The sequence below is a fragment of the Loxodonta africana genome, chromosome 13 (assembly GCF_030014295.1).
Source record: "Loxodonta africana isolate mLoxAfr1 chromosome 13, mLoxAfr1.hap2, whole genome shotgun sequence".
Lineage (NCBI taxonomy): Eukaryota > Metazoa > Chordata > Mammalia > Proboscidea > Elephantidae > Loxodonta > Loxodonta africana.
Window position 1 is genome coordinate 67,422,955 of NC_087354.1, and position 24,017 is coordinate 67,446,971.

At 40.1% G+C, this 24,017-nt stretch overlaps 1 protein-coding gene across 1 annotated transcript in view; it reads right to left on the reverse strand.

Annotated features, from left to right (window-relative positions):
- Nucleotides 1-2,418: 2,418 nt before the first annotated feature.
- SLC10A7 (solute carrier family 10 member 7) overlaps nt 2,419-24,017 on the reverse strand; it is a 300,023-nt gene continuing 278,424 nt past the window's right edge. The window contains exons 11-12 of the mRNA XM_003417546.4: nt 9,307-9,452; nt 2,419-6,829 (exon numbers count right to left, since the gene is read on the reverse strand). Of these exons, the coding sequence (XP_003417594.2) occupies nt 6,800-6,829; nt 9,307-9,452 (176 nt within the window). The 3' untranslated portion in view covers nt 2,419-6,799. The remainder of the gene's footprint in view (nt 6,830-9,306; nt 9,453-24,017) is intronic.

The window sequence follows — 24,017 nt, forward strand, 5'->3', positions numbered from 1 at the left end:
TAAAAACATTTTCTTAGAACACGTTATGTACATATATACACTGACTTCTCCCTTATCTACTATCTCGTTATCCAACATTTCACATTTACTACAAGAGTAAAAAATCTACTTTTCAACTATTTTGCGCATTAACAACGTACTGAATGCTGCGATGCGAGGCAAGAGTAACGCTGGCTGTGATGGTTAAGGTTATATGTCAACTTGGCTGGGCCATTATTCTCAGTGGTTTGGCAGTTAGGTAATGATATAACTTGGCAGTTATGTAATGATGTAATATGGCAGTTATTTAGTGATGTAGTCATCCTCCATTTTTGCATTAACACTGATTTTTGCATAACGACCTGGCCTTTGGAACCTATGTCAGTAAATAAGAGTGGGTATATATTACATAAATATATATACACACACACATATACACTATATGTATATTTACAGTATTTTCTACTTGTTTATTATTTTCCCAAATGAATTGGAGTTGCAAAGGCCAACTATGTACTCCTTTAATAATTTACCACAATGCCTATTCATGTTTGGGCATATGATGGATGAGAAAATTCTTGCTGAATTAAATGTTTCTTTTCTTAATTACCTGCTGGCACAATGGTTGGGCAGTTCAAACCTATCAGCTGCTCCTTGGAAACCTATGAGGTAGTTCTACTTTGTCTGATAGGGTTGCTATGAGTCGGCATCAACTCAACGGCAAAGGGTTTGTTTTGTTTTTGTTGGAAACAAGCTTCAGGTGATGACCATGCTGCTGATCTATGGACCACACTTAGTAGTTGGGCTATAGGCAGTCAACAGGTTCAGCTGGGGCACACATTGTGCATTGATTTTGGTAGAGCACACAACAGTACTTTAGGGAGAAGGCACGAGGTTCTGGTTTTTACTTTACCATGGAGCCAGTCTGCCTAGATGTGTAATGTCTCTGTGCTTCAATTACTTCATCTATAAAATGGGGACAATAATACGAGTAGCAGGTGCTCTAGAACCAATTCAAACTCATGGCAATCCCATGTCTGTCAGAGTAGAGCTGTGATCCATAGGATTTTGAAAGGCCGCTTTTTTGGAAGTAGATCACCTGGACGTTCTTCTGAATTGCCTGTGGGTAGAAGTGCACCTCCAGCTTCTTGGTTAGCAGCCAAGCACACTAACCATTTGCACCACCCAGGGAGTCTGGGGATAATAATACAACCTACCTTATAAAAAAAAAAAAAAAAGGGTTATCATAAAGGTTAAATGCTTTAAATGCATGTAAGAAAGGTAGAAAAATGCTTGGTACATAATATGCACTCAGTAAATGTTAGCTTATAAAATTGAGTAAGGCATTTGCTCCAATACTATAGTCTTCTGGCATAATAACTTTAATATATCTTTATTTTTTAGAGTTGGCGAGTCTTATTCTATTTAGAATGATACTTCTTGACCCAGCAATTTTACTTCTAAGAATAAAGGCATTTATTTTAGAAGCTGCCTATTCGAGGGTGGAATATTGTCTGTAGCAGTAAAACCCTAGAAAAGAATTGACATGTGCAGCAATTAGAAACTGGTTAAAAACAATACAGAATATCCAATACTATCTGAAATACTATTCAGATAGTAAAAATATCACATATATTTACATGGACAGATGATGATACACGAAAAGAAAAAAGAGCAAGGTCAGAATAGTTTAAAATATTAAAAAATAAATTTATTGAAAACATATCTGAACATTCATAGAAAAACTAAAAAAATCTCAAAGTATATACACAGTAACATGTTTTCTGGAGCTATTTCTGGGAGTGAAGCTGGGTGACCGACTACCTTTCAATTTTTTTTAATATCTTTTTTTCTCCTGTCACTATGATTCAGTTACTTTTTAAAATTAATAAAAGCTCCAAGCACAACTATTTCTGGTAGCCTGAAGAGGAGTAGCAGCATCGCCAGGTAAGAAAAGCCCTGAGATGCAATCTAAAGCAGTGTTTCTCCGAGTGAAGTCCTTGGATCTCTGAGGATTCTTGCGTATCTCTTTGGGGCTGCTTGAATTCTATTTGATTCTCTAAAAGTTCTAAGTCTGTGAAGATCTGGAGATGCCTACTTGGGATCACCTGGAGAGCCATCTCTGACTCTACACAGCCCTGCGGTCTCAGTGCCCTAGTCTGCACTTGTGTGTACAACCACACTGGCACTGACTGGTCATTAGAAAAACAGCATTTAATGTTAATACAGATTGTCTCATAACTGGGTCTGTGGATGAGTTCTTCAGGCCCTATGAAATTTTCCCCCCTTTATATGGAAACCCTGGTGGCATAGTGGTTAAGTGCTATGGCTGCTAACTGAAAGGTCAGCAGCTCAGATCCACGCTCTGTGGAAACTCTATGGGGCAGTTCTGCTCTGTCCTATAACGTGTCTATCAGTCAGAATCAACTCGATGGCAAGTTTTTTTTTTTTTTTTAATATGGTTAGTATTTTACTCACATTTGAGAAAAACTATCCTATAGTGCAAATTAGTTGGTTTATTAAAGAGATTAAACTCTTACAAGACCTCTCATATATTGTTTATATGCAAATCAACGATAATACACCTACTCCTTACTTATCGATTACCTCCTCATCCTACATTTCACGTTTTTGACAACAGTAAAAAATCTACTATACGACTATTTTGAGCAATAGCGACGTACGTCTGGCAGTAATGAAGACAGAGGTGCGAGACGAGTAACACTGGCTGTGATGGTCAGTTATTTGTGTCAACTTGGCTGGGCCATGATTCTCAGTTTGGCAATTATGTAATGATGTAATCTGGCAGTTATGTAATGATGTAGTCATCCTCCATTTTGTGATCTGATATACTCGTGCTCCAATTTCGCATAATGCCGATTTTCACATAACAACCTGGTCTTTGGAACCTAACCACATAGATTAAGTGAGGAGTGGGTATAATAAGTTTTTTCTAGTCTTTATAGAAAGTAGGTCAGAATTTCTTTTAAAAAATTATTTTTCGTGTATATAACATAATCACTAATCGAGATCAATCTGATTTAATCCTAATTATTGAGGGTTTGTTGCTCTGTCAAATCCATACAAGATGAAAGTTGTTTGCATGTCACATCTGCAGTCTCACTTTGGAGAATTAATATATTCACACAGCGAGAGAAGGCTGGATTGCGAGGAGTGGCACGATGCAGTACTTCACAGTTTTTTTGGGGGGAGGGATTGGAATAGCAGTAAAAAAAAGTTTCCCTTGTAAATTAATAATGAGATATATCCAGGGAAGAGCTCTCTCATAATTTTTAAGGTTCGTATCTTGCCTATTAAGATCAGAAATTGAAAAGTCCATACACATTTTTTTGGCTGCTCCTCTGAGCCAGGCACAGTATCTAGAAAAACAGAAGTGAGGTCCACATCTAAGGAGGAGCCAGAAACATAAGCTAATGATCAGACTATATAACAGTTTCAGAAGACTTGAGGAGCAAGTTCTAAGGGTGTGCCGAAGAAAGCTGCCCTAGCACTGGCTGAGAAAGCCAGGAATGCCTCGTGGAGGAGCAGACATTTCAATCAACCTTCCAGGAGAAGAGGGTTTCTAAACTTAAGAGCCAGCAGAGGCAAGAGCACAAAGGTGTGAAATTCTATGCACAGCAACTTGCTCATCAAAGAAACAATGGGTTTGGAAAAAGTGTTCTAAGGTTTCATCTTCCTTATCCCTCAAGAATATGACAAGGTAGCTAAAATTCAGATCTCCTAAATTTTGCTCCTTCTGTTGAGTATATTTCTCTTTCAGAGCTCAACCCTGATGCAGAGAAAACACATCCCTAGTAAAGAAGCAAGCGCCACCTCCAGGTTTTAACACTGTGGCATGGTGGAGGAACTAATATGGATACCTGGGGAGACCGTGATGTTTGTATCTATTTAACCACCAACGTTATAATAGCACTGGAGTGAATCTAGAGACATCTATAGACATTTGGAAGGTATTTTGAATGCATCTGAAATCAGGTTAAAAATAAGCCACAGTTTTTCTTATGATTTCGGAAACATCTTTGTTTAATCATAGAATTATTTTATCTTTCATTCATCATAAATAATCTGCCCATTACTTCATCAATCCTTCTGAAAAAATTTGGTATTTAGCATAAACAAACACTGAACATTACCCAGAGGTGGGTTAGTTTTAAACAGAATAGGGAAGAATTAAAAAACAAACAAACAAACAAAAAACCCTACAAAAGTTAAAATTTAGAACACATGAAATGATCAAAATTATGCCCATTAAAAAAACCTAATTTCATAACAACCATATTTAAAAAAAAATCCAGGTGGAAAAATGGTAAACTTAAATATAGTCTAATGTATTTTTCTCAAAAATACATTGAGACAAAACAAATGCATAAAACAGCTTGACAGTGCATAAACATAATTCAATATATGAATAGTTAAGTCCCAATAAGAATGAATTAAAAATAAATTTATATTTTAGTTTTTACTCTTTATGGAAAAATATGCTACAGAATTTATGTTTGAAATAAAAAAAGGAAATAGACATAAACCTATCACTAAAGCCATCAAAATTCACCATGCAGAGAAAACACCGAGTGACCAGTTCTAAGGGAGTGCCAAAGAAAGCAATCCCAGCATTGCTTGGGAAAGCCAGGAGTGTCTCATGGAGGAGGTGACATTCAGTCAGTCTTCCAGGGGAGGAGATTTCTAAGCTGAGGAGCCAGCAGAGGCAAGAGCACAAAGGTGTGAAAAAAGAAATGGACATAAGATTATTTGAAAACAAAAACACACTTTTTAAAGCAAAGGATAAAATGTATCATAGCTTTTCAGTTGAATTTTATCCCATAATCACACCTACTACAGGTGTTATACAATAGAGGTAGATCAGTTGGGGAAAAACGAAAATCAGTGTTCCAACGCTAGGCAGAAAGGATTTTATGATAGCCCAGACAGACAGACAGACAGACAGACAGACAGACAGACAGACACAGATAGTCATTTCCACCTGGAAATTCAAAGAAGCTTGTAGAAAAAAAGCATGAAAAGCTTTCGATGTGCCAAATGTAAGTGCCAAAGTATCAAGCAAAATTACTGTGGATTAGACACAAGTGAAATTCTTGACAACAGCGTATCCACAGCCTGTTTATCGCAGATTTTCGCAGGGTCTGGCACCAGCCTTAAAACTTACACGGACGATAACTCCTGTGAAATTTATGAGGTTCCATGATTTTTATGATATTTAAATGAGTCAGAAGTAATAAAAGATGAGACCTGGTAGTAACAATAATGTAAATTCATACTATCATTTCTAAGGAATGATTTTTTTTTTCATTGTTGTTGTTGGCACACCACCACCACCAATAACAACCAGCTGCTGAGGATATAACACAGCCTCAGTAAGACCCAAAATGCAATGTCATCTGCCAAACGAAGAAAGGGCGTGTAGACAGGACGTGACAGAATGGTGTGCAGGAAACAAAGAGAAGGCGTTCCCTAAATTCTGTATATTGCTTCATGCTTCTCTATTCGGGTGCAGTTAAAGCTCTTCCTGCCATTGTAGAAGCAAACGCTGCACGCTCCTTTGAAGGCTGATGCCCACTTGGGAGCTAATTTTACTTCATTTGGTTAATGAATAATTTTGCATTTTCTGTGCCCGTTTTTCTTTCCATCTGGCTAGACAGAAGGTGTGTATGTAACATTTGTTGGCATCCATGACCTTTATGTTTTCATTTATTCAGAAGAGCAAGATGATTTAATTAAGAAAAAAAAATGTTGCAAACAGTTATCAAATCTACCAAGGAAATTCTCATTAAAAAACTGTCTTGAATGCCTTACGTGTATGCTTAATTCCAGGACGTAACAGGCTACTTATGACTAAAAGGGGCAATTTGGAAACTGCTCAGCACACCTTTGTAACGGGAAAGAAAAAATTGGTCTCAGTTGTGGAATGTGACTATAATCTACCTTTAATTGTTGCTTCTCTCAAACTGTAGCGTTTCTGGGTCTTGCATTTGACTGTTATGAGCTTGCAAACTGTGTGCTGGCAAACAAGGAAGAAAAAAAATTATGGAAGAAAGAAAAAAAAAGCATGTTGAAATATAATTTTAAAAACTCCAAAAGCCAAATCCTGCACTTTACCTCAGAACTTGGCTTCCTTCACTCGTAAGTCAAACATTAGACCCTTTTTTTGAAGCAGCTTATAATAAATTTAAGACGTATAACACCACAGTCTCTTATAATGGAACTGAGGAATTTCCATGTGGAAAGGAATGTCTAAAAAAATGATGTCAAGAAATGCAGATAACTTGTGCTTTTCAGCATCTATTCAATCTCTGACCCCTGCTGAGCTGATAAGAAATAGGCACGTCACAGTTGTAGAAAAGAAAGAGTCACACAGTAAATCAAAGTATTCATGAATAAGACTTTGGAAATTTTCACTGTCATCAGAAGGGCATTTTCCTGACGGTGTGACCTCGTTTCAAACAGCACAGTAACGATTACAGAGTTGTACTGCAAACAAAGGGGGTGCAGAGGAGATATGTTTGCTTTTTTGTTACTTCCTATGACTGTTCACTACATTAGGGGGAAAAAAAATAATAAAACAACTCCAAAAGATTGTACTACCCCTGGCAGCAACCCAAAGTAGGTTTTGGAAACAACGCTTATCAAATACATTTTAAGGCACTTAAACAGATATATCATATTTTTGTGTAAAAAAATAAAATATGCATCAAAGCAACATTCACAAGTACAAGTCTTCGGGATTGCTCGTATGTACAAGGCTGTACACATCTACACTGCTGCCCAAAGAGCGCCTCCTTCATTATACCGTTGGCCTCGTCAGCTTCACTCCCTACAGGAAAGGAAAACACGCTGTTCAGAGTTGGACGGTATCCACCAGCAAGCTGACAGCATCAATTAACGCCAGATAACTTATGCTACTAGGTGGAAGAGGAAGCCCACACAACGTTATGTAACTGGTAATCCAAAACTCTGGGAACAGATTCACCTGCCCGTGTCACTGGCCAGCAGACTCTTGTCACCCTACCCACTTCTAGCTGGGCACTAGATGGTGGCGTTGCATCTCAATCAGTATTCTCTCTCTGCAAAGCAGAGGAGATACTCATAAGAGACCCTGAGGGATGACTTCATATTTATTTTAGGGGTCAAAAGGGACAGATAAATATCCGAGGCCTTCTGGCTTATTCTAACTTAGCCAGTGGCACCCTAGTTTGGAGTGGTTTCTGTGTAAAGGGAAAATGAACAGTATTGTCCAATTTGGTCTCCCTTGTGGAAATGCTTCTCTTGCTTTGTAAACTAAATCCCAAAGCTTTTAAACATTTAGAAGAAAAATTCACTCTGATTAATTGCTGTTCACTATGACTGCACATTATTGACAGAGTACTATGATTTTCAAATAATCTTCTTCATTCTTCGTGCTAATTTCTATGTATAAATTCTGACCCACAACGCACATATGCACTGATAAACATAAGCATAAATGCAAATGGAAGCATTGTGTCTAATTTCCAAAAGGGATACATGGAAAGAGAAAGAAAAAAGGTAATAAACAGACAGTTGCTTCTCTACCAATTCTTAGGAGGAGGACTAGAGCCTATAGAAGGAACAAGCAGGGAACAGTAAGTGCTAATACTTTGTTAAATGACTAAATAAATGAAGGTGCTGAATGGGCTAAACTCCTCTGGTAAGCTTCTGGTGGTCTAGAACACGCATTCTAAAAGTGCTGTTATATTTTTGTCTGGAGTGTCATCGGGGTGCCGGGCAAAGATTTTGGGGTCCAAAGAGACCAGGGTTCAAGTTGTAACTCTTGTTGTTAGTTACCATTGAGTTTGCTGTGACACATGGAGACCTTGTATATAACAGAACAAAACACTGCCCAGTCCTGCGCCTTTCTCAGAATTGTTGATATGTTTGAGCCCATTGTTGCGGCCATTGTGTCAATCCATCCCATTGAGGGTTTCCTTTGTTTTCTCCAACTCTCTACCAAACATGATGTCGTTTGCTAGCTATTGGTCTTTGCTGGTGACACGCCCAAAGTAAGCAAGATGAAGTCTCACCATCCTTGCTTCTAAGGAGCATTCTGGCTATACATCCTCCAAGACTGATTTGCTCATCCTGACTACCACTGACTAAACTACCCACATAATCTTGGGCAAGTTGCTCAACTCTCTGAACCTACTTCTTAATCTGTAAAATGGGGATAGCAAAGCCTGCTAGGAACAATGTTATAGATAAACAACAATGACAATCTAATTATAGTGGTTAGCTTTTATTAAATATCTGCCATGTAATCCTCTACAACTCTAGGGTGCAGATATCATTATTCTTCGGGCGGCAGAAACTGAGCACAGAGAAATGAAGTAGCATATGTCCAAGGTCACACAGTGAGAAAGTGGCAGGCTGACTCAGGAGTCCATACTCTGAACCAGGTATGCTAAGCATGGGGCATGCTTAGCACGTACAGTGCTCAATAAGTGGTAGTGTGCTATTCAGTTTTTAGGACAGAAAGGACATGACACGGGCACTTGGTCTTTGGCTGTCTGTTCTTCCTGCACTTGCTGGATAACGACTGCCTCATATACAGACAAACATAAGTCCTGTAAAGTCTAAGCACTCTCTCAGGGCTACAATGGTATGTATATGCATCATCCAAGCCTCTTGGGATTCACCCACTTTTAATCTGGTTTATAATTTAGGAAACTGGCTCCACAAATATCTGTGATGTACCAGGCCCTGAGCAAAGTCTGATGACATTAACGTGGTGTGGGCTCCTTTGTTACTTAAATTTTATTTTTAACGCCAAACACACAGCTTTGCCTTACAAAGGAGTTGTTATGTGTCTGGAAAATTAAAAACAAGGCAGGAATTGTGTGTTTAGAAATTTAAAAACAAAGTAGGACTTCTAGATAAAGCCGGGTTTTGCTGTATTTAGAAGGGCTTGTGAAATCAGGACATTTATGAAAGACGGAGCTGAGGGGAGATGGTATGCCAGAGTGGAGGGGCACAAAGCCCGAGTTTATTTACTGAACCTCGGCCCAGGCAGATGTCCTTCAACAGGAACGATGTAAGAGATTTTTAAAACTGTGTTTTAAGTACAACTGTACTTTTATAACAATTTCAAACATTTGACCCTCAACCCTCCTGTTCAATTTGAAATGGATCAATGAAGCCATATTATTATATTTAGCTAAGAAAATATGTATGTGAGAATGAGGATATGCTACCAAAAGCTAGTGTGTGAACATCTAAGATTCAGGAAGAGCATTTCAATCCAATTAGGATCCAAATAAGATCTTTGGAGAGTCTCACCTTCTGCCGTGACACCATCCAAGACTTGATTGTGGGCACCAGCACACTTCCCAGAAGGATCTGAGCTGGGTGGTAGATGAGCAAGGGCACGGATATTAAAGAGAGGTGCTCATGGCCTGCAAACACAATCTTCAGCATCGGAATTCCTGATGAAGAGAGAAGGCAGAAACACGAAGGCAAATTCAGTCTGTCATCAAATTAAAGACACACTCCGTTAAAACTGGAATAAGTCACTAGTGTATTTCCCCCTTCATGTAATCACATAACTGGAAAGGCAAGTCACCAAATCTGTCCATCTTCTAGTCCCATATACAGCTCTAAGCTCTAAGTAAACCAGACTGAAGCTGAAAAGGTGGGCAGGGTTTGAGGGTACTGATAGCTCTCAGTGCAGATTAGCAGCCTGTCTGACCAGGAGAGGAGAGAAGACAGTGTGGGATAAAGTTGCTCAAAGAAGGCTGAAAAATATGTAAGATAGAGGTTAGAAATGGATCTCTTTTTGCATAGTGCTGGTCTTAAAGGAGGCCTGCCTGGCAGCATTTCAAAGCCCCAAAGCTCACTTTGGAGAGTTGAAAGGAGATAATGTATGGTATATATGACTGTAAGTAGAGGGCACTTCAGTCAAATGAGCATAATAAAGGCTTTGCATGTTTTGGCCTAGGATCTCAAAGCACTTTATAATAAGCCTGTGCAAGGCAGGTGAATTGTAAGATCAGTGCTGAACCTTTCCATCCCACCCACAGCGAAGGTCTTGATGGAGCTCAAGTAAATGACTACTACTTCAGGAGCCTAACGTTCTAGTGTTGTGCAAATTGTAAGCAGCTGCCGGTAGCACCCACCTACTGAGCTTCTATAACCAACTGAATTCAGACAGTGGCAGTTTAACTATTATTACCAATTGTTTTAATATGGCCACGCTCACCAGAATTGCTGTGTACATATGTTAGCTTTTTCAGTGCAATAGCTTTAAGAGCTTTGCTTTCTTCCTGTTTCTCTGAGAACAGCCTCTGAAAAGGACCCAAGCCCCTAAACAATAACACGCACAATGGTGGCAGATAAATAACTTTTTATTATAATCCAACACGGAAGGCCTTGTTTTTTCAAATATTTTTACCTCCTACTAAATTTCCAGGCTTTATGCAAAAATGTATTTCCTGAGTGCTTTCTTTTCCACAGCCTCACATATCATTGCCATAAGCTGAAAACACTTAACCCTCCCCAAAGAGAGGCTCTCTCAGAGCTTCAAAACGAGACATTAAGATTTTTGTACAGTTTCTGTCTTTAATACAAAAAATGAAATAAGAGTTTCTTTTTAAAAAATAATATACTTAAAAAAAATCCACCGACAGCTGAAAAAGCAGCACGTAATACTTCAGCCCTGAAAGATATTGTGGTGAGAAAATATTAAGACCTTGAACTCAACTCCTCCTGCTTTCGAGAAAGCTAACTCATGTCTTGGCCCAAAGGGATGATGCCAAGAAACTGGGGGCAGGCGATGGAGTAAAAGTGAGGCTAATGGGAGCAGGTGATAGAAGTATAAAGATATTTTGTTCCTGATCAGAACAGGGATTTCTGACCCTAAATTCGATGACCACGGCTGCTGGGCTAAATCCCCTTAGTTACCCTTTCTTGGCTAAGAGTCTAAGCTCTGTGTCATTCTTCAGCAAGCTTTCCTGGCATGTTGCCTTCTTAAGTGGTTCAGAAGGGAAGCCATAGAGACAGTCACAGCTGCTGCTGCTACAATAAAAAAAAAAAAAAAAAATCTACTGCAAAACAATAAAAGGTATCTTCATGCAAGCAACACCAGGAATTCACTTTAATGTGGTGAATTAGGTACACAAAGATACCAATAGTAACGATAATAATGGTTAGTGAGTACTGAGTGCTTACTGTGTCTCGGGCACTGTCAAGTGCTTTCCCTGAACTAAGCCTCAGATTGAGCTGGTGAGGTCAGCGAAAAGCACTGTTTTCACCATTTTACCCATGAGGACACTGAAGTACTTTGTGGTCAGGAAATTTTCTGGTGGAGTCTGAACTGCAACCCGGCCACCTGAATTTTCAGTTCTGTGGACCAGGTAGGGTCAGTTTGAGATGTCAAATACAAAGAGAACTTGGGACAAGTAGAGTGAGAGTTAATGTGTCCCTGTTGGAGTGTTCCATGCTACGGTGGCAATCATTCCAAAGTGGGGAGTTTAGTATTTCTGCTCTAGGGCATCTCAGCAATTTTCCTATCACTATCAAGGTGGCTATGAGTCGGAATTGACTCAACAGCAATAGGTTTTTATCAGGACAACACCTGGAAACTCAAGAGAGAGAGGCTATGAACCTGCTAAGGCCACTGCAACCACTATCCTGTGATTCTGGCACCTGGTTATGAATTTGACAAAATCTGGTCTTCAAGTCAGATCGGTGAAAATCAGCTACTTTTCATTCCATGGAACGCATCGAATAATAAAAAACATGCAATATTATGCAATGCACTATTCTTTCATCCTCTTCAGTCATTTAATAATTCACTCCATCACTCATTCACTCACTGACTCACTCATTCACTTATTCATTCAATTAGCATACATATAACGGCGTTCCGGAAAGCAGGATGTGACATGGTTTACTTATGGGCCTATCTACCACCATTTACACCTCCTCCCTCTCATAACCTTCCATCAGGGCACCATCGGCTTTCATCGCGCTTCCCACGTTGTTCTGCAAACCGGTCTTGTGGCCTTCAGGCTTGTCCTTCCCAAGCCATTTCCCACTCTGTGACCAGAGTGAACATTCTAAAGTGCAAATGGGATTATGTCAAATCTGTTAGGAGTTTGTCACGCAGGAAAGACTCCTACGTGTGGTATACAAGGACCTCCACGACCCAGCCCCCAACTCCTTCTCTTCCTCCCCTTTATGTTTCACGCTGCCCCACTCTTCTACCTGTGTGCTTCAGCCAGGATGAGCACCTGGTGGTGTCCTCCCTGCCCATCCCTAGGCACCATCCTCTGCCTCACCTCTAGGCCTGTGCACCTCAGCTTCCTCTGCCCAGAATGCCCATCACCGACTGCTTGACCTGCCCAACTCCTCCGTGCCCTTTTGCCCTCGATTCATAAGTTACCTTCTCTCAGAAGCCATCCTTGATATCCAGGCTGGCCTAAATTTAGATCCTGTCTACTCTGTGCTTACCTGACCCCGGGCACATTCCAGCCTAGCATTCATCACACACGCTATCATTGCCTGCTTTTTGTGTTTTTCCTTTGCTAAGCTGGAAACTTAGGGTCAGGGACTGTTTCTTCATCCTTGAGCATACTGTAGGTGCTCAGAAGGAGTGCACTGAATGAATGGATTTGTGTTTTTCCAGGTTCATCATAAAGTTCGCATGCAGATTACTACTACATTTTCACTCCATTCATTAATTAGGAAAAAAAATAGTAATAAATTTAAAAACCAAATAAACTCGCTAGAATGAGTTTTCTTTCTCAAGTAGAATTTAAATATAGGACTCTTTTCATCTTGCTATCACTTCAGTAATACAAACGAAGCAAATTAATTTTAATGCTCCCAGGTACTGAGTCTGTGTCACCATGGTTGACAGGATCCAACCAGACTTTATGAGATGGCATTTGACTTTATGGAAGTGAACACTAGGCACACATTTACAATTTTACAGGGACTTTAAGCTGTCACGCTGAAAAATGTTTATAAAACATTAATCAAAAAATGCCTCTTTAATACAATGCATTGTCTGAAAGATGTTAGAAGACGCAGCCCATAAATGGATTCTTTTTCTGACTAAAGTAATTTCCACCAAAAGCATTCCCCCATTGCTCTACAAGTACCGCGTGTGGCTAGATAAAGAGCACTTTCTCAGCACATTACTACCTGATCCAAACACTTGGGAAATCACTAATGTACAGCATGCCATATTTCCATGTCACACACGACACATTTGTCTAAAATTATCCAACAGAATTTGACACAGCAGCATATTCCATAAACAGAGCTTTCAACTGACATCTGCCAAGTAGGGACTTCAAGTAAGAGCTTTCCTCTTCTAACAAGCAAGTAAGAGTTTTCTTTTATCCTATACCCAGGATGGAAAGGATAAAACAAGATGTAGAAGAACAAGTTTTTTTTTTTCTATTTTAAATATGTTTATTTTATGTTCTCTGAATTCGAGTATTCCCTTTGTATCAGGGTGTTCAAGTTTCAACAGTGACTACATTCTCCTGGATGGACAGCTTTTTATTTTTCCTTGAGAAACAGACATTTTTCTTTCTAGATTCAATGTGGATTTTATTTAATCCCCCACCGAAGGCTGCTCTATTGTTCATGATTTAAAAAGTTGATCTACTTTACCTCCTGGTTCAGAGTTAACTTACTTGTATGTGCAGAGAGTTCCCACCATTCAATCATGCATTTGGTCAGGCAGTCATTCATTTGGCCATTCAAAAAACACCTTTTAGGCTTCTGCTATATGTGAGTTACTGTATATAAGGAGAACAACACAGACAAGCTCCCTGCCCTCTCCGGCGCCTACATTCTAGTAGCTCATGTCCTGTCCACATCAGCTTTCTACCTCTGAGGGATCAATGCCACATAGCACTGGGGAACCCCTTCTGTCACGGGCTTACGCAGTTTCTACAGCTCAAGTCTTGAGGATCATATTTAACTAATCCCATTTGTCTTTCTACCACTAGATCAAGTCACCTAATTCTGTAGATTCTTTCCTTTGTCTACCACTTCCCTTTCCCCTCAGTTTCCACTGCCACCTTCCTAATTCAGCTCTTTGTAAAATCAAGCCAAGATTATTCTTACAGCCTTCTGACATATCCTCATCTCCAAACTCTTCCCCTCATCAATCCTACAAACCAGGCAGATTAATCTTCCTAAAGCCCCCAATAATTAAAGCCCTGCTCAAGAACTACAATGACTTTCCAGTGCCCATTCATCACATCCTCTATGTACTCAAATGTGGTAAAAAAAAAAAAAAAAAAAGGCGACCACCATTTTGTAAGTATTTACCAAATGCTACGTGCTTTGCATGCATTGTCTCTATGAAAACAGATGGTAGTTTTCCCATTGAAAGATGAGAAAACTGAGGTTTAGAGAAGTTAATTTGCCTAACATCATACATCTGGTAGGTGGTGGAGGCAGAATTAGACCCCAGTCTATTTACTTTCAATTACTATGCCATGTAGACTCCATTAAACCAAACTTTCAGTTGCCATTGCCGTTGCTGGCTCAGGCCTACCACTTTCTTGATTTTGTAAGAGCTGAGTCCCCAGCTGGGCCTTGTCCCTCCTTCTCTCCATGTTCCTAAATCCTATGGGTTCATCCACGATCAGTTTTATATTTCCCTTTTTTTTTATGAAAGGGGCTCCCTATTGATTCCTTCCTCTCCTGAAGAATGAGGCCAGCTTTTCTAGCTGCATCACACAATTTAGCATGTGATCATGTCATCTGCGCGTTCTTTTCTTTTGTGTATCTTTTTGTTCTTCCCTAAACATAGGCAAAGTGTTTTATTTTTCTTTTAGTCTCTTGCAATGTTTAAGCACAGGGCTGGTACTCAAGACATAAATGATTATTTAAGAATAGGTGCTAAAGTAATTTTTCTATGTTGAAAAAGACAAGATTTAGAACAAATACAAGCTGCTTCACCAGATTTTAAAGAGAGTGCATTCATATACCCTTCTTGGTGAGATTACATTTCATAGGACAGAAATATGTTTGATATGGCAGGGAGGAAAGAAACTGGTCTGACCACGAAACACAAAAATTGAAATGAGTATTGAAGTGTGAAGAGGGTATACTGAAAAATACCCTTTGTGTCTTTTGAAGTCTAATATTACGCTTAACTTTCCCACTTAGCGAAGAGGTAGTATACTGCTATCACCTGGATCGTTTTCTGTCTTTCAAAGATTCATTCGCCTCAATTCACACAACTTGTTTTCCACTGAAATGCTTTCTCAGACTTTTCACTGAGTTCTGGACAGTGCTGTTGGCAAATCTGGAATTCAGCTGCTTCACTCTTGAGTTGTCATGGTGATTTCCCACTGTTGTTTCATTTGTTCTTAGATAGAAACATCCATAAGTTTACTATCCAAATGCCCTACACATTGTTATCTGAATTCTATCTCTTCCTCCTTAGTGATTCTCATAAAAGCCCTTGTTTGCTTTTAAAATTCACTGAGATAGATGGTTCTCCCCACACCACTGAATGCCAATTTCTGCCTTCCCTACTACACAAACACACATACACACACACACACACAGAGGCAGTCTGGTATCTTTAGAGACAAATAGTCACAGAAAGTCAAACTCAGTGGCACTGATTTATCTCAATGACTAAGCAAATGGGAAATTATATGCAGTTTCTAGAGTGTGAAATGATGCCATGATAAGGTGCAACAACAATTCTGGAATTCTGGTTGGAATTTGGCTCAGTAAGGACTATTCTAAAGCAAAGCTAATATTTCAGTAATAAAGACTGTCATTTCATGCATGGATTTATAATTTATTATATCCAGCAACCTACAGTACAGTAGTTAAGAGCCCTGGCGTAGGAGTCAGACAGCCCTGGATTTGAATCCCATGTCTACCCCTTATCAGCTGTGTAACCTTGGTTGGGCAAATTATTTAATCTCAGTTTTCACATCTGTGAAATGTATCTACTTCACAGATTTTTTTTTTTTAAATAAAGAGAACGTGAAATAAAGCAGTGTCTGGTATGCAGTAAGTATTTATCCATTATGGGCCACGCACTCCTCGAGATGCAGTGACTAAATCGACAAAATCCCCTGCCCTCATGAAGCTTACATTCTTACTTCATAAAGACAGAAGAGAGAGAGTGCCATGCTAAAGCTAGGCGAAGAGCAAATTCCACCCCATAACTAAATCACAGCACAAGGCAGTGAGACAATGCAGCACTGCTATTTAAAGTTGTTAGGTAAAATGGGCTCAACTGTTTATTCCAATTATTGTCTCTCAGAGGGTGTATAAAGGGCACCTACTTCCAGGCTGATAGGCATGGCTTAGCTGACTGTCTGAGAATTGCTATCAGTCTAGAACTGCTCTGTACAGGTAGTTTTTAAGACCAGGATGGGTTTACTCAGTGCAGCACCCAGGAGTCCATCTGGTCATAATCCTGGCTATTCTAGAATCTGCCCTCAGACCATTCTGGGACCTTCCAAAGACTGGCCAGCCAACTTTCTGCAGCTTTCCCCAGGGAGGGAGGCAGAATTTCCCAGATCATGTGACTGGCTCTCATTGACCCCTATCTAAATGACTGGTCTTTTGTTCAAATTTCAGGGGGCATTTTAATATGCAGATTGCCCTGCCTCATACTTTCTGATGATTGACGTTTGTATGTGTTTTTTGTTCTTTTTGTGTCATTCTATCTTTAAGTGACCATTCCTGCCACATGTATCTTTGGTATGTCTCCACCACAGCACCAGAAATCTATTGTTGCTTTATGAGATGTGGAAGATAAAACATTTTTATCCTCATTATACACTGATTTATATGTAAATCAATACTTACAACTATGATGAACAAATGAGTCTTAGAAAATATACAACCAAAATGCTCCTTAGAAGTGAGGATGGAGAGACTTTGGCTGACTTACTTTGGAAATGTCATCAGGAAAGACCAATTGCTAGAAAAGGACATCATGTTTGGTAAAGTAGAGGATCAGTGAAAATGAGGGAAATCCTTAATGAGACAGGACTGATCCAATAGCCACAGAAATAGACCCAAATATACCAACAGTCATGAAGATGGCATGGGACAGGGTGACATTTTGTTCTGTCATATATATGGTGGCCATGAATTGGAGCCAACTCAATGGCAACTAACAACAACAATGTAAATGCACCTAAGCCGTGAATGGATACCACAACTACACTTCATTTTGAGTATAACTTTTGTCTTCCTGGAATTAGCTGCTTCATTTTTTTCTTTGTTTGATTTGAAATGCAACTATAATTATTTCCAAACTCTCCAAGGAATTATACAACCCCACTGAATGCTGTTTTCCATAGGGTTCTCCATAGTACCCAAAATGAGGTGCAAGTAAATAATACATGTGAATAAGAGCTATCTATTAGTTAGTTTTCTCAGTGTCCCAGTGTTAAGTAGATGAGTCCATGTGTACTTAGGGCATTTCCAAATTGCTGAATACAACAGCCAAGAGCAGCAGCTCTGGGATGTCCAACAAAGCCAACTTGCCAGACCTCTGGTATAAAAACAGATGACCTTGGACCAGTTTAATAGATAGGTAAAAGTGGGATTTTAATTTCTAGCCTCTGAATCTTGAAGAATGTCATACGGTTACCCTCTGTAGGAAGCCTATGAGTGGGAAAGGGACACTTCAAAATAGACATAGGAGCTGTCAGCCAAACGTGTTCATAGTATTGCTGCTCTCACACCCTTTCAGCTGACCACTAAGGGAGTGATTTCCCATGGAGCCTTCAAGAACAACTGTAAAGCTTGGATGTCTTTTCTGGCATCTTCAGCAACTATTTAGTTATGCTAAATATTTATGTAAAATGGTCTTGAGAGGCTGATCCTTGCTACACATTTTAAAATCAGAATTAAAAATATACCTATTTCCAGAAAGGAGAATTAGGCCTGGAAGAACAGGAAAACAAACAAATACAGATGCCTAAGGCTGTTAATAAGAGAAAAGAGCAATCTGTTCAGTAATTGAGATCTTTAGGAAGAAAGAGAGTGGTATTCACGTTTTAGCTGCCCAGCTGTCACACATTCCGCAGGCTTCCCGGGACTTCCGCTCAGGAGCTGTATCTGGAGCTCCCTGATATTTTTGGTCTTCATTTGTATGTTGGTAAGGCGGAACACGGATTGTAGCAAATACCCCGTGTTTATTATGTGCCAAGCACTATTCTGACAGCCTCCAAGTGGCCATCCATTCCTCACATCAACAATGTGAACAAAGTCACCATTATTGTTTCTATTTTGCAGATGAGGAAACTGAGACAGTGGATAATGAAAAAATTGCCCAAGGCCACACACAGCTAGTGACAGGATGTAGATGGGATGTGAATGTAAACAGACTGGCTCCAGAGTCTGTGCCTGAAATGATAGTCCGTGAAAGTAGTTAGGAACCTAGAAAAGAGATGCCTGGTAATATTAATATAGAATATTAACAAGGGACTGAAAAACATAAGGAAAATAATGCATAAAACAAGAAAGAACTGAAGGACCTTTCCACAAAGGTGCCTATGGCCTGGCCAGGCTTCTACTTGCTTTGAATAAAGGGTTGGTGGATGACCATCTTCTGCCCACTAGGAAAATTAAAGGTTGTGTTTTAGCCTTTGGTTACCTGGGCTATCACTTTGCTGTAATCCTGTCACTTTGCTGAAAGTTCTGTGTAAATAAAGACGCAAGAAAAGACCAAAATGAGCAGCTGGTGTTACTTCTGTTTTGAAACAGGTATGCTCTGATTGGAAAAGATGTTTAATGAATGGCCTGAGCCGACTCACCAGATGCCGACAATGAAACGTTTAACTCTGCCAATTGAAGGTTTCTGCCTGAGAAGATGAGATACCCTCTCACCTGTGTGAACGATGCAGGAATAATCAGCACACAGGGAATTCAAGGATGGATTAAAGAACTGAGCCATGGAGGCTTCACTGAGATACGGGCTGTGTCTTCTGGGCAGGGTCATCACGTTTATGGAGACAAGGTAGGCAGGAAATGGAGTGAAATTACTTTTTCCCCTTTCCAGACTGTGAATGAAGAGTCATTAGTCTTCTAAAAAGAAAATCTTGCAAATGTTCACATTTAGAGGATGTGAAAACAAAACAGAACGAGCGTTTCACATTACAAAAAACTGCAGTAGGCCATTACAATATATTTAACGTGGTCACCAACACAGAACTGGCCTCAGAAAGCCTTGTCTCATTCTGCAGAATTTCTTAGACGTGTTTTCACATAAACGAAGGAAAACACTTGAACATTTTAAGTGTGAGGCAAAGAGAAGCTGTGGGTACGTATGGTGTAAACTTTCATTGATTTTGCAACTCCCGACTCCCATTATCCTAAACTTAGTTTTCTCTAAAATTTTGTATTGACAATGTTCTTGTCAGTGGTCAGTGCAACTTTTGGAAGGCTTCCAAATGTTAGTTAAGTGATAATTGTGACCCAAATGTACATCAACCATTTTTAATAAACTTTTTTTTTTTTTTGTCAACATGACCACCAGTTATCCTCTGGCAGTAAATTTCTCCTGGATGATTAAGTGTTCATGGTAAATATAAACCTCAGAAGACGTGACACAAAAGAACACAATAGTTTTGATTTGGGGATTGGAAATCAGAGTTTATTTATTCTTAAATCCTCTTAAGAAGGCTGATACAGGTTTCTGCAGTTTATCTTGGCTAAATGATAATCCTGCTAACCTGTCCCTGCCCTTTATCTACTCTCAATGATATAAAAATTGGGATATTAAGATGTCATCTGGAAGACTTCTAGGCAGAGGAAGAACTGAAGAAAATCCTGGAAGCCATTTCCGGAAATACTGACGCTTTTTTAATCTCCTCAAGTTTCTTTAAACTGAAGAGCTAACATATCTAATCACGATGCAGGTAATTCTGGTTTTCACAAATCAGTACATACAAACAATCTTATTAACAGATGAGCTGGTATAATCCTACCTTACATTCTGTTTGGAACACAGTAGAGCATAAATGCACACAAACACAGCTAAGTAGTCTAATGCAGTGGTTCTCAGCCACAGCTGCACATTGGATCATGTAGGTGGCTTTTAAAAAATAAGATGCCTGGATCTACCCTGAGCGATACTGAGTTGGTGAGTGTGGGGAGGGGTCCTGGCATCCTGGGTATTCTAATGTGAGCTGGTGAGAAGTCTCGTCTGGTAGAAAGGAGGAGCCTGGACTCTGGAGGTGGATAGATTAGACATTGTGTTCCGGCTTTGCCATTTTCTTACTACGTAAACTGGGTTGAAGTTATTTGACCTCTCTGCACTTTGGTTTTCTAGTTTAGACAGAGGGATTAATAATAGGTACTGTGTAGGGTTGCTGCAAAGTTTAGATGAGATAATAGTCCAAGTTAAGTGCCTAATACAGTCCTAGCACATGGTAGGCACCAAATTAAGTGTCAGCTTCTTCCCCTTTTAATGTTTCAAAGTGTCCTCACATCTGCTTCCTGATTTAATGTTCACCCCAACATTGTGAGACAGCAGAAAAATACAAGCTTGCACGTTTAGATGTCTAAGTGGCTGATTTAGATTTTCATATCATTTTACTATCAAAATAATTTCAAATCCCCTATGAAAGGCACTCTGGAGTGCCTCAGGGCTCAGCCCTCGCTCCTTTTTCCTCTGTTTATTCACTCCCTTAGTGATCTCATCCAGTCTGTAGCGTTAAATAGCATCTGTACACGGAAAACTCTAGACTGGACCAGAATTCCAGATTCCTATAGCCCCAGGGGCCCAGTGGTTAAAGCTCCCGGCTGCTAACTGAAAGGTCAGTGGTTTGAACCCACCAGCTGCTCCATGGGAGAAAGATGTGGCAGTCTGCTTCTGTAAAGATTTACAGCCTTAGAAATCCTATGGGGCAGTTCTACTCTGTCCTGTGGGGTCGCTATGAGTTGGGATCAACTTGATGGCAGTGGGTTTGGTTTTGGTATAGTCAACTTCCCACTAGATGCTGAAAGACATCTCAAACTTAACACATTTAAAACTGAACGCTTGATCTGCTCCACTCTTGACCCTTACCCCACTAAAATCTGCTCCTCGGCAGTCTGTCCCAATCCAGCAGACGGTAACTTCATTCTTCCAGTGCTTTGAGTCGAAAACCTTGGAAGCATCTTTGATCCCCAACAATCTCTTATATACACATGCAATTCATCAGCAAACCCTATTACTTCTGCTTTCAAAATATATCCAGAATCCATGCTTCTCACCACTTCACTGCTACCACCCTGGCCCAAACCACCATCAACTCTTGCCTGAATTAAAGCAGTAGCTTCTTTACTGGTCTTCTTTTTCTCACTGCCCAGTTCCCCCCAGGTCTATTTTTAACATAGCAGCCATAGGGAGCTTTTCAAAAAGCAGAAGTTATATTGTGTCTCCCATCCACTCAAACCCCCCAATGGCTTCCCCTCTGATTCTAAGTAAAAGTTAAACCCTTATAATGGCCAATAAGGCTTTACACAATATTACTGGCCCCCACTCCCATTATTTCATATCCTGTAAGTCTATCCCGTACTCATTCTGCTCCCAGCAATACTGGCCTCCTTGTTGGTCATCCAACATGCCAACCACCTTATTGACTTAGGTGTTTTGCCCTTGCTGTTCCCTCTGGCTGAAATCTCTTTCCTCCAAATATCCAAGTGGCTTGCTCCCCTTCCTTCAGGTCTTTGATCAAATGTCCCCTTTAAGCCTGAAACCTTCCTTCCTCCACCCTGGCATGCCCTTATCCTCATTCCTAGTTTTATTTTTTTCTATAATACTTATACATCTGATGTGCTATACATGTAAGTATTTGTTTAACTACATAAGAAACCGAAAAAAAAAAAAAAAAAAACCAACCAAACAAAAAACCCAAACCCATTGCCGTTGAGTGGATTCAGACTCAGAGTGACTGTATAGGACAGAGTAGAACTGCCCCATAGGGTTTGCAAGGAGCAGCTCGTGGATTCAAATTGCTGACATTTTGGTTAGCAGCCATACTTCTTAACCACTGTGCCACCAGGGCTCCAGCCCCATGAGAAAGGAAGATAAAGGAGGGCAAGAACTTTTTTCCATTTTGCTCACTGCTGCACCACCCAGGGCCTAGAAGAGGGCCTGGCACACAGTAGGTACCAAGTAAACGGTAGTTAAATGAATAAACAAATCATGTAGACTGTGTTTTAAAAGCATCTTTTCATTGACACCTTATATAGAAAACTTGCAGGGAAGGCAGCTCTGGGAACTGTCACTTCTAGAGTATCATTAGCATGCTCAGCTTCAGTACAGACGGACGACATTCCAAACCAGCTGGCTTCCTGGGCCCAGGAATCTTTTGAGTTGAGTCCAATCTTACATGTCCTGCTGCCCCCACGGTAACTTGTCAAAACATACTGAGTACCCCCTGGCTTTAAAGAGTGGGCAGCTAATATTAATTTCTGGCTGGGGTTGTTTAAATGGGGCACTAGATGGGGACAGGGAGAGGCTGGGTACCACCCTCGTATTACAGCTGCAGGATCCTTTATTCTTTGCTGTAAAGAAGCAAGGAGCTGGCTGTCATTATACACGCACATCCTGGCTTGTAGTGTCTGGCTCAATTAAGTGAACTTCTACGGAAGAGACACGACCAAATAAATAATTGGAGAGATGGAACTCTGAAACGACAATTGTTATTCATCGGTCTTTGTTTGCAAGTTGAGATTGAGAGATATAAACTTCAAGCGAATGAGATCTCCTGGGTGAGAGGCTTCACTTCAAACACAGTAAACAACTGTTGTTCTGTGATGCACATTTTAGTACTGCTAGAGGCAAACTTTCTGGAAAAAAAAAAAAAAAAAAAACCTCTCTGCAACTGAGAGCAAGTGCACAGATGAGCAGGAGGCATCAGGAAATGGACCTGGTAAAGGCCTCATTAGAAAGGACAAGGGACACCAGAACAGAGCTCCTCTCACTTCTTGTGGAATTTCCCTCTCAGAAGTATGGAGTGTATGTAACTTAGTGCCTGTGAGTAGGTTATTGATACATACAATAAATCTCTTTAGCGCTACTTCTAACTGTGGTTAGAAATACTGGTTTTTAGAAAAAAATTGGTTTGAAATAAATATGGAAACTATGGAATTAAAGCTTCTAACACAAAGAGATGACAGCAGGAGACATACCGGAACGAAGGCTCTTCCCGTGGTTTGAGGTGCCGCTGTACAACATGCGGGGCTTTTGATGTCTCCTTGCCTTTGAGCTGTAGGGGTGACAAGTGCAGGTGGAGCCTGGCCAGTGAAGCCAAAGTATGTAAACACTTGGTCCTTCTGGCTCCTGCTCCGTCACTCAGCGAGCGGCAGACGCTACCACACCACTCTTAGGTACTCCCGAGAGGCTCTGTGGTATGATGCAAAGGAACTGGGCTCTGATACCAGAGACCTGGGTTTCCATCTTGACTGTGCCACCTACCAGCTGTGTAATCTTATACCTAACACTGCTCAGTTTCCACTTCTGCTCAAAATGAGGTTAAAATAACTATCTCAAAGGGTTGTTGTAGGTTTCAAGTGAGACAGTGTAAGTCAAGTACCCAGTATAGTACCTGACATGAGTCAGCGCCTCCAAAATGATAACTGTTAGGGTTATTAAAGGCAGTAGCATTATTAAATTGCATTATGGAGCTTGAATTTAGACTATGGTACACAGGACTGAACAGGGAAGGGGTTTGCAACCGAAGTCACTCAGGACGAAGGCTAAAGCACTTCTAAAATTTTTGAGACTGGTGACTGGTGAGGGCTGCCCAGGAACTGAAACTTCCCACCATGGATACTGCCAAGTGTACAGTGGCCTGCACCTGTTTACAAGTACTCTTGATAAGTGTTTATGATCATATGTGGTTTGCTCTCCTTTTCAGAGCCCTGACTTCTAGAAAGCACTGATTCTCTTGTGTTTCTGTTTTATCTTTCCACAGTACCTATTACAGTTGAGAGATTTTTAGAAAAATCATATATATTTCCTTTTATAAAGGGATTTCTATTAGGTT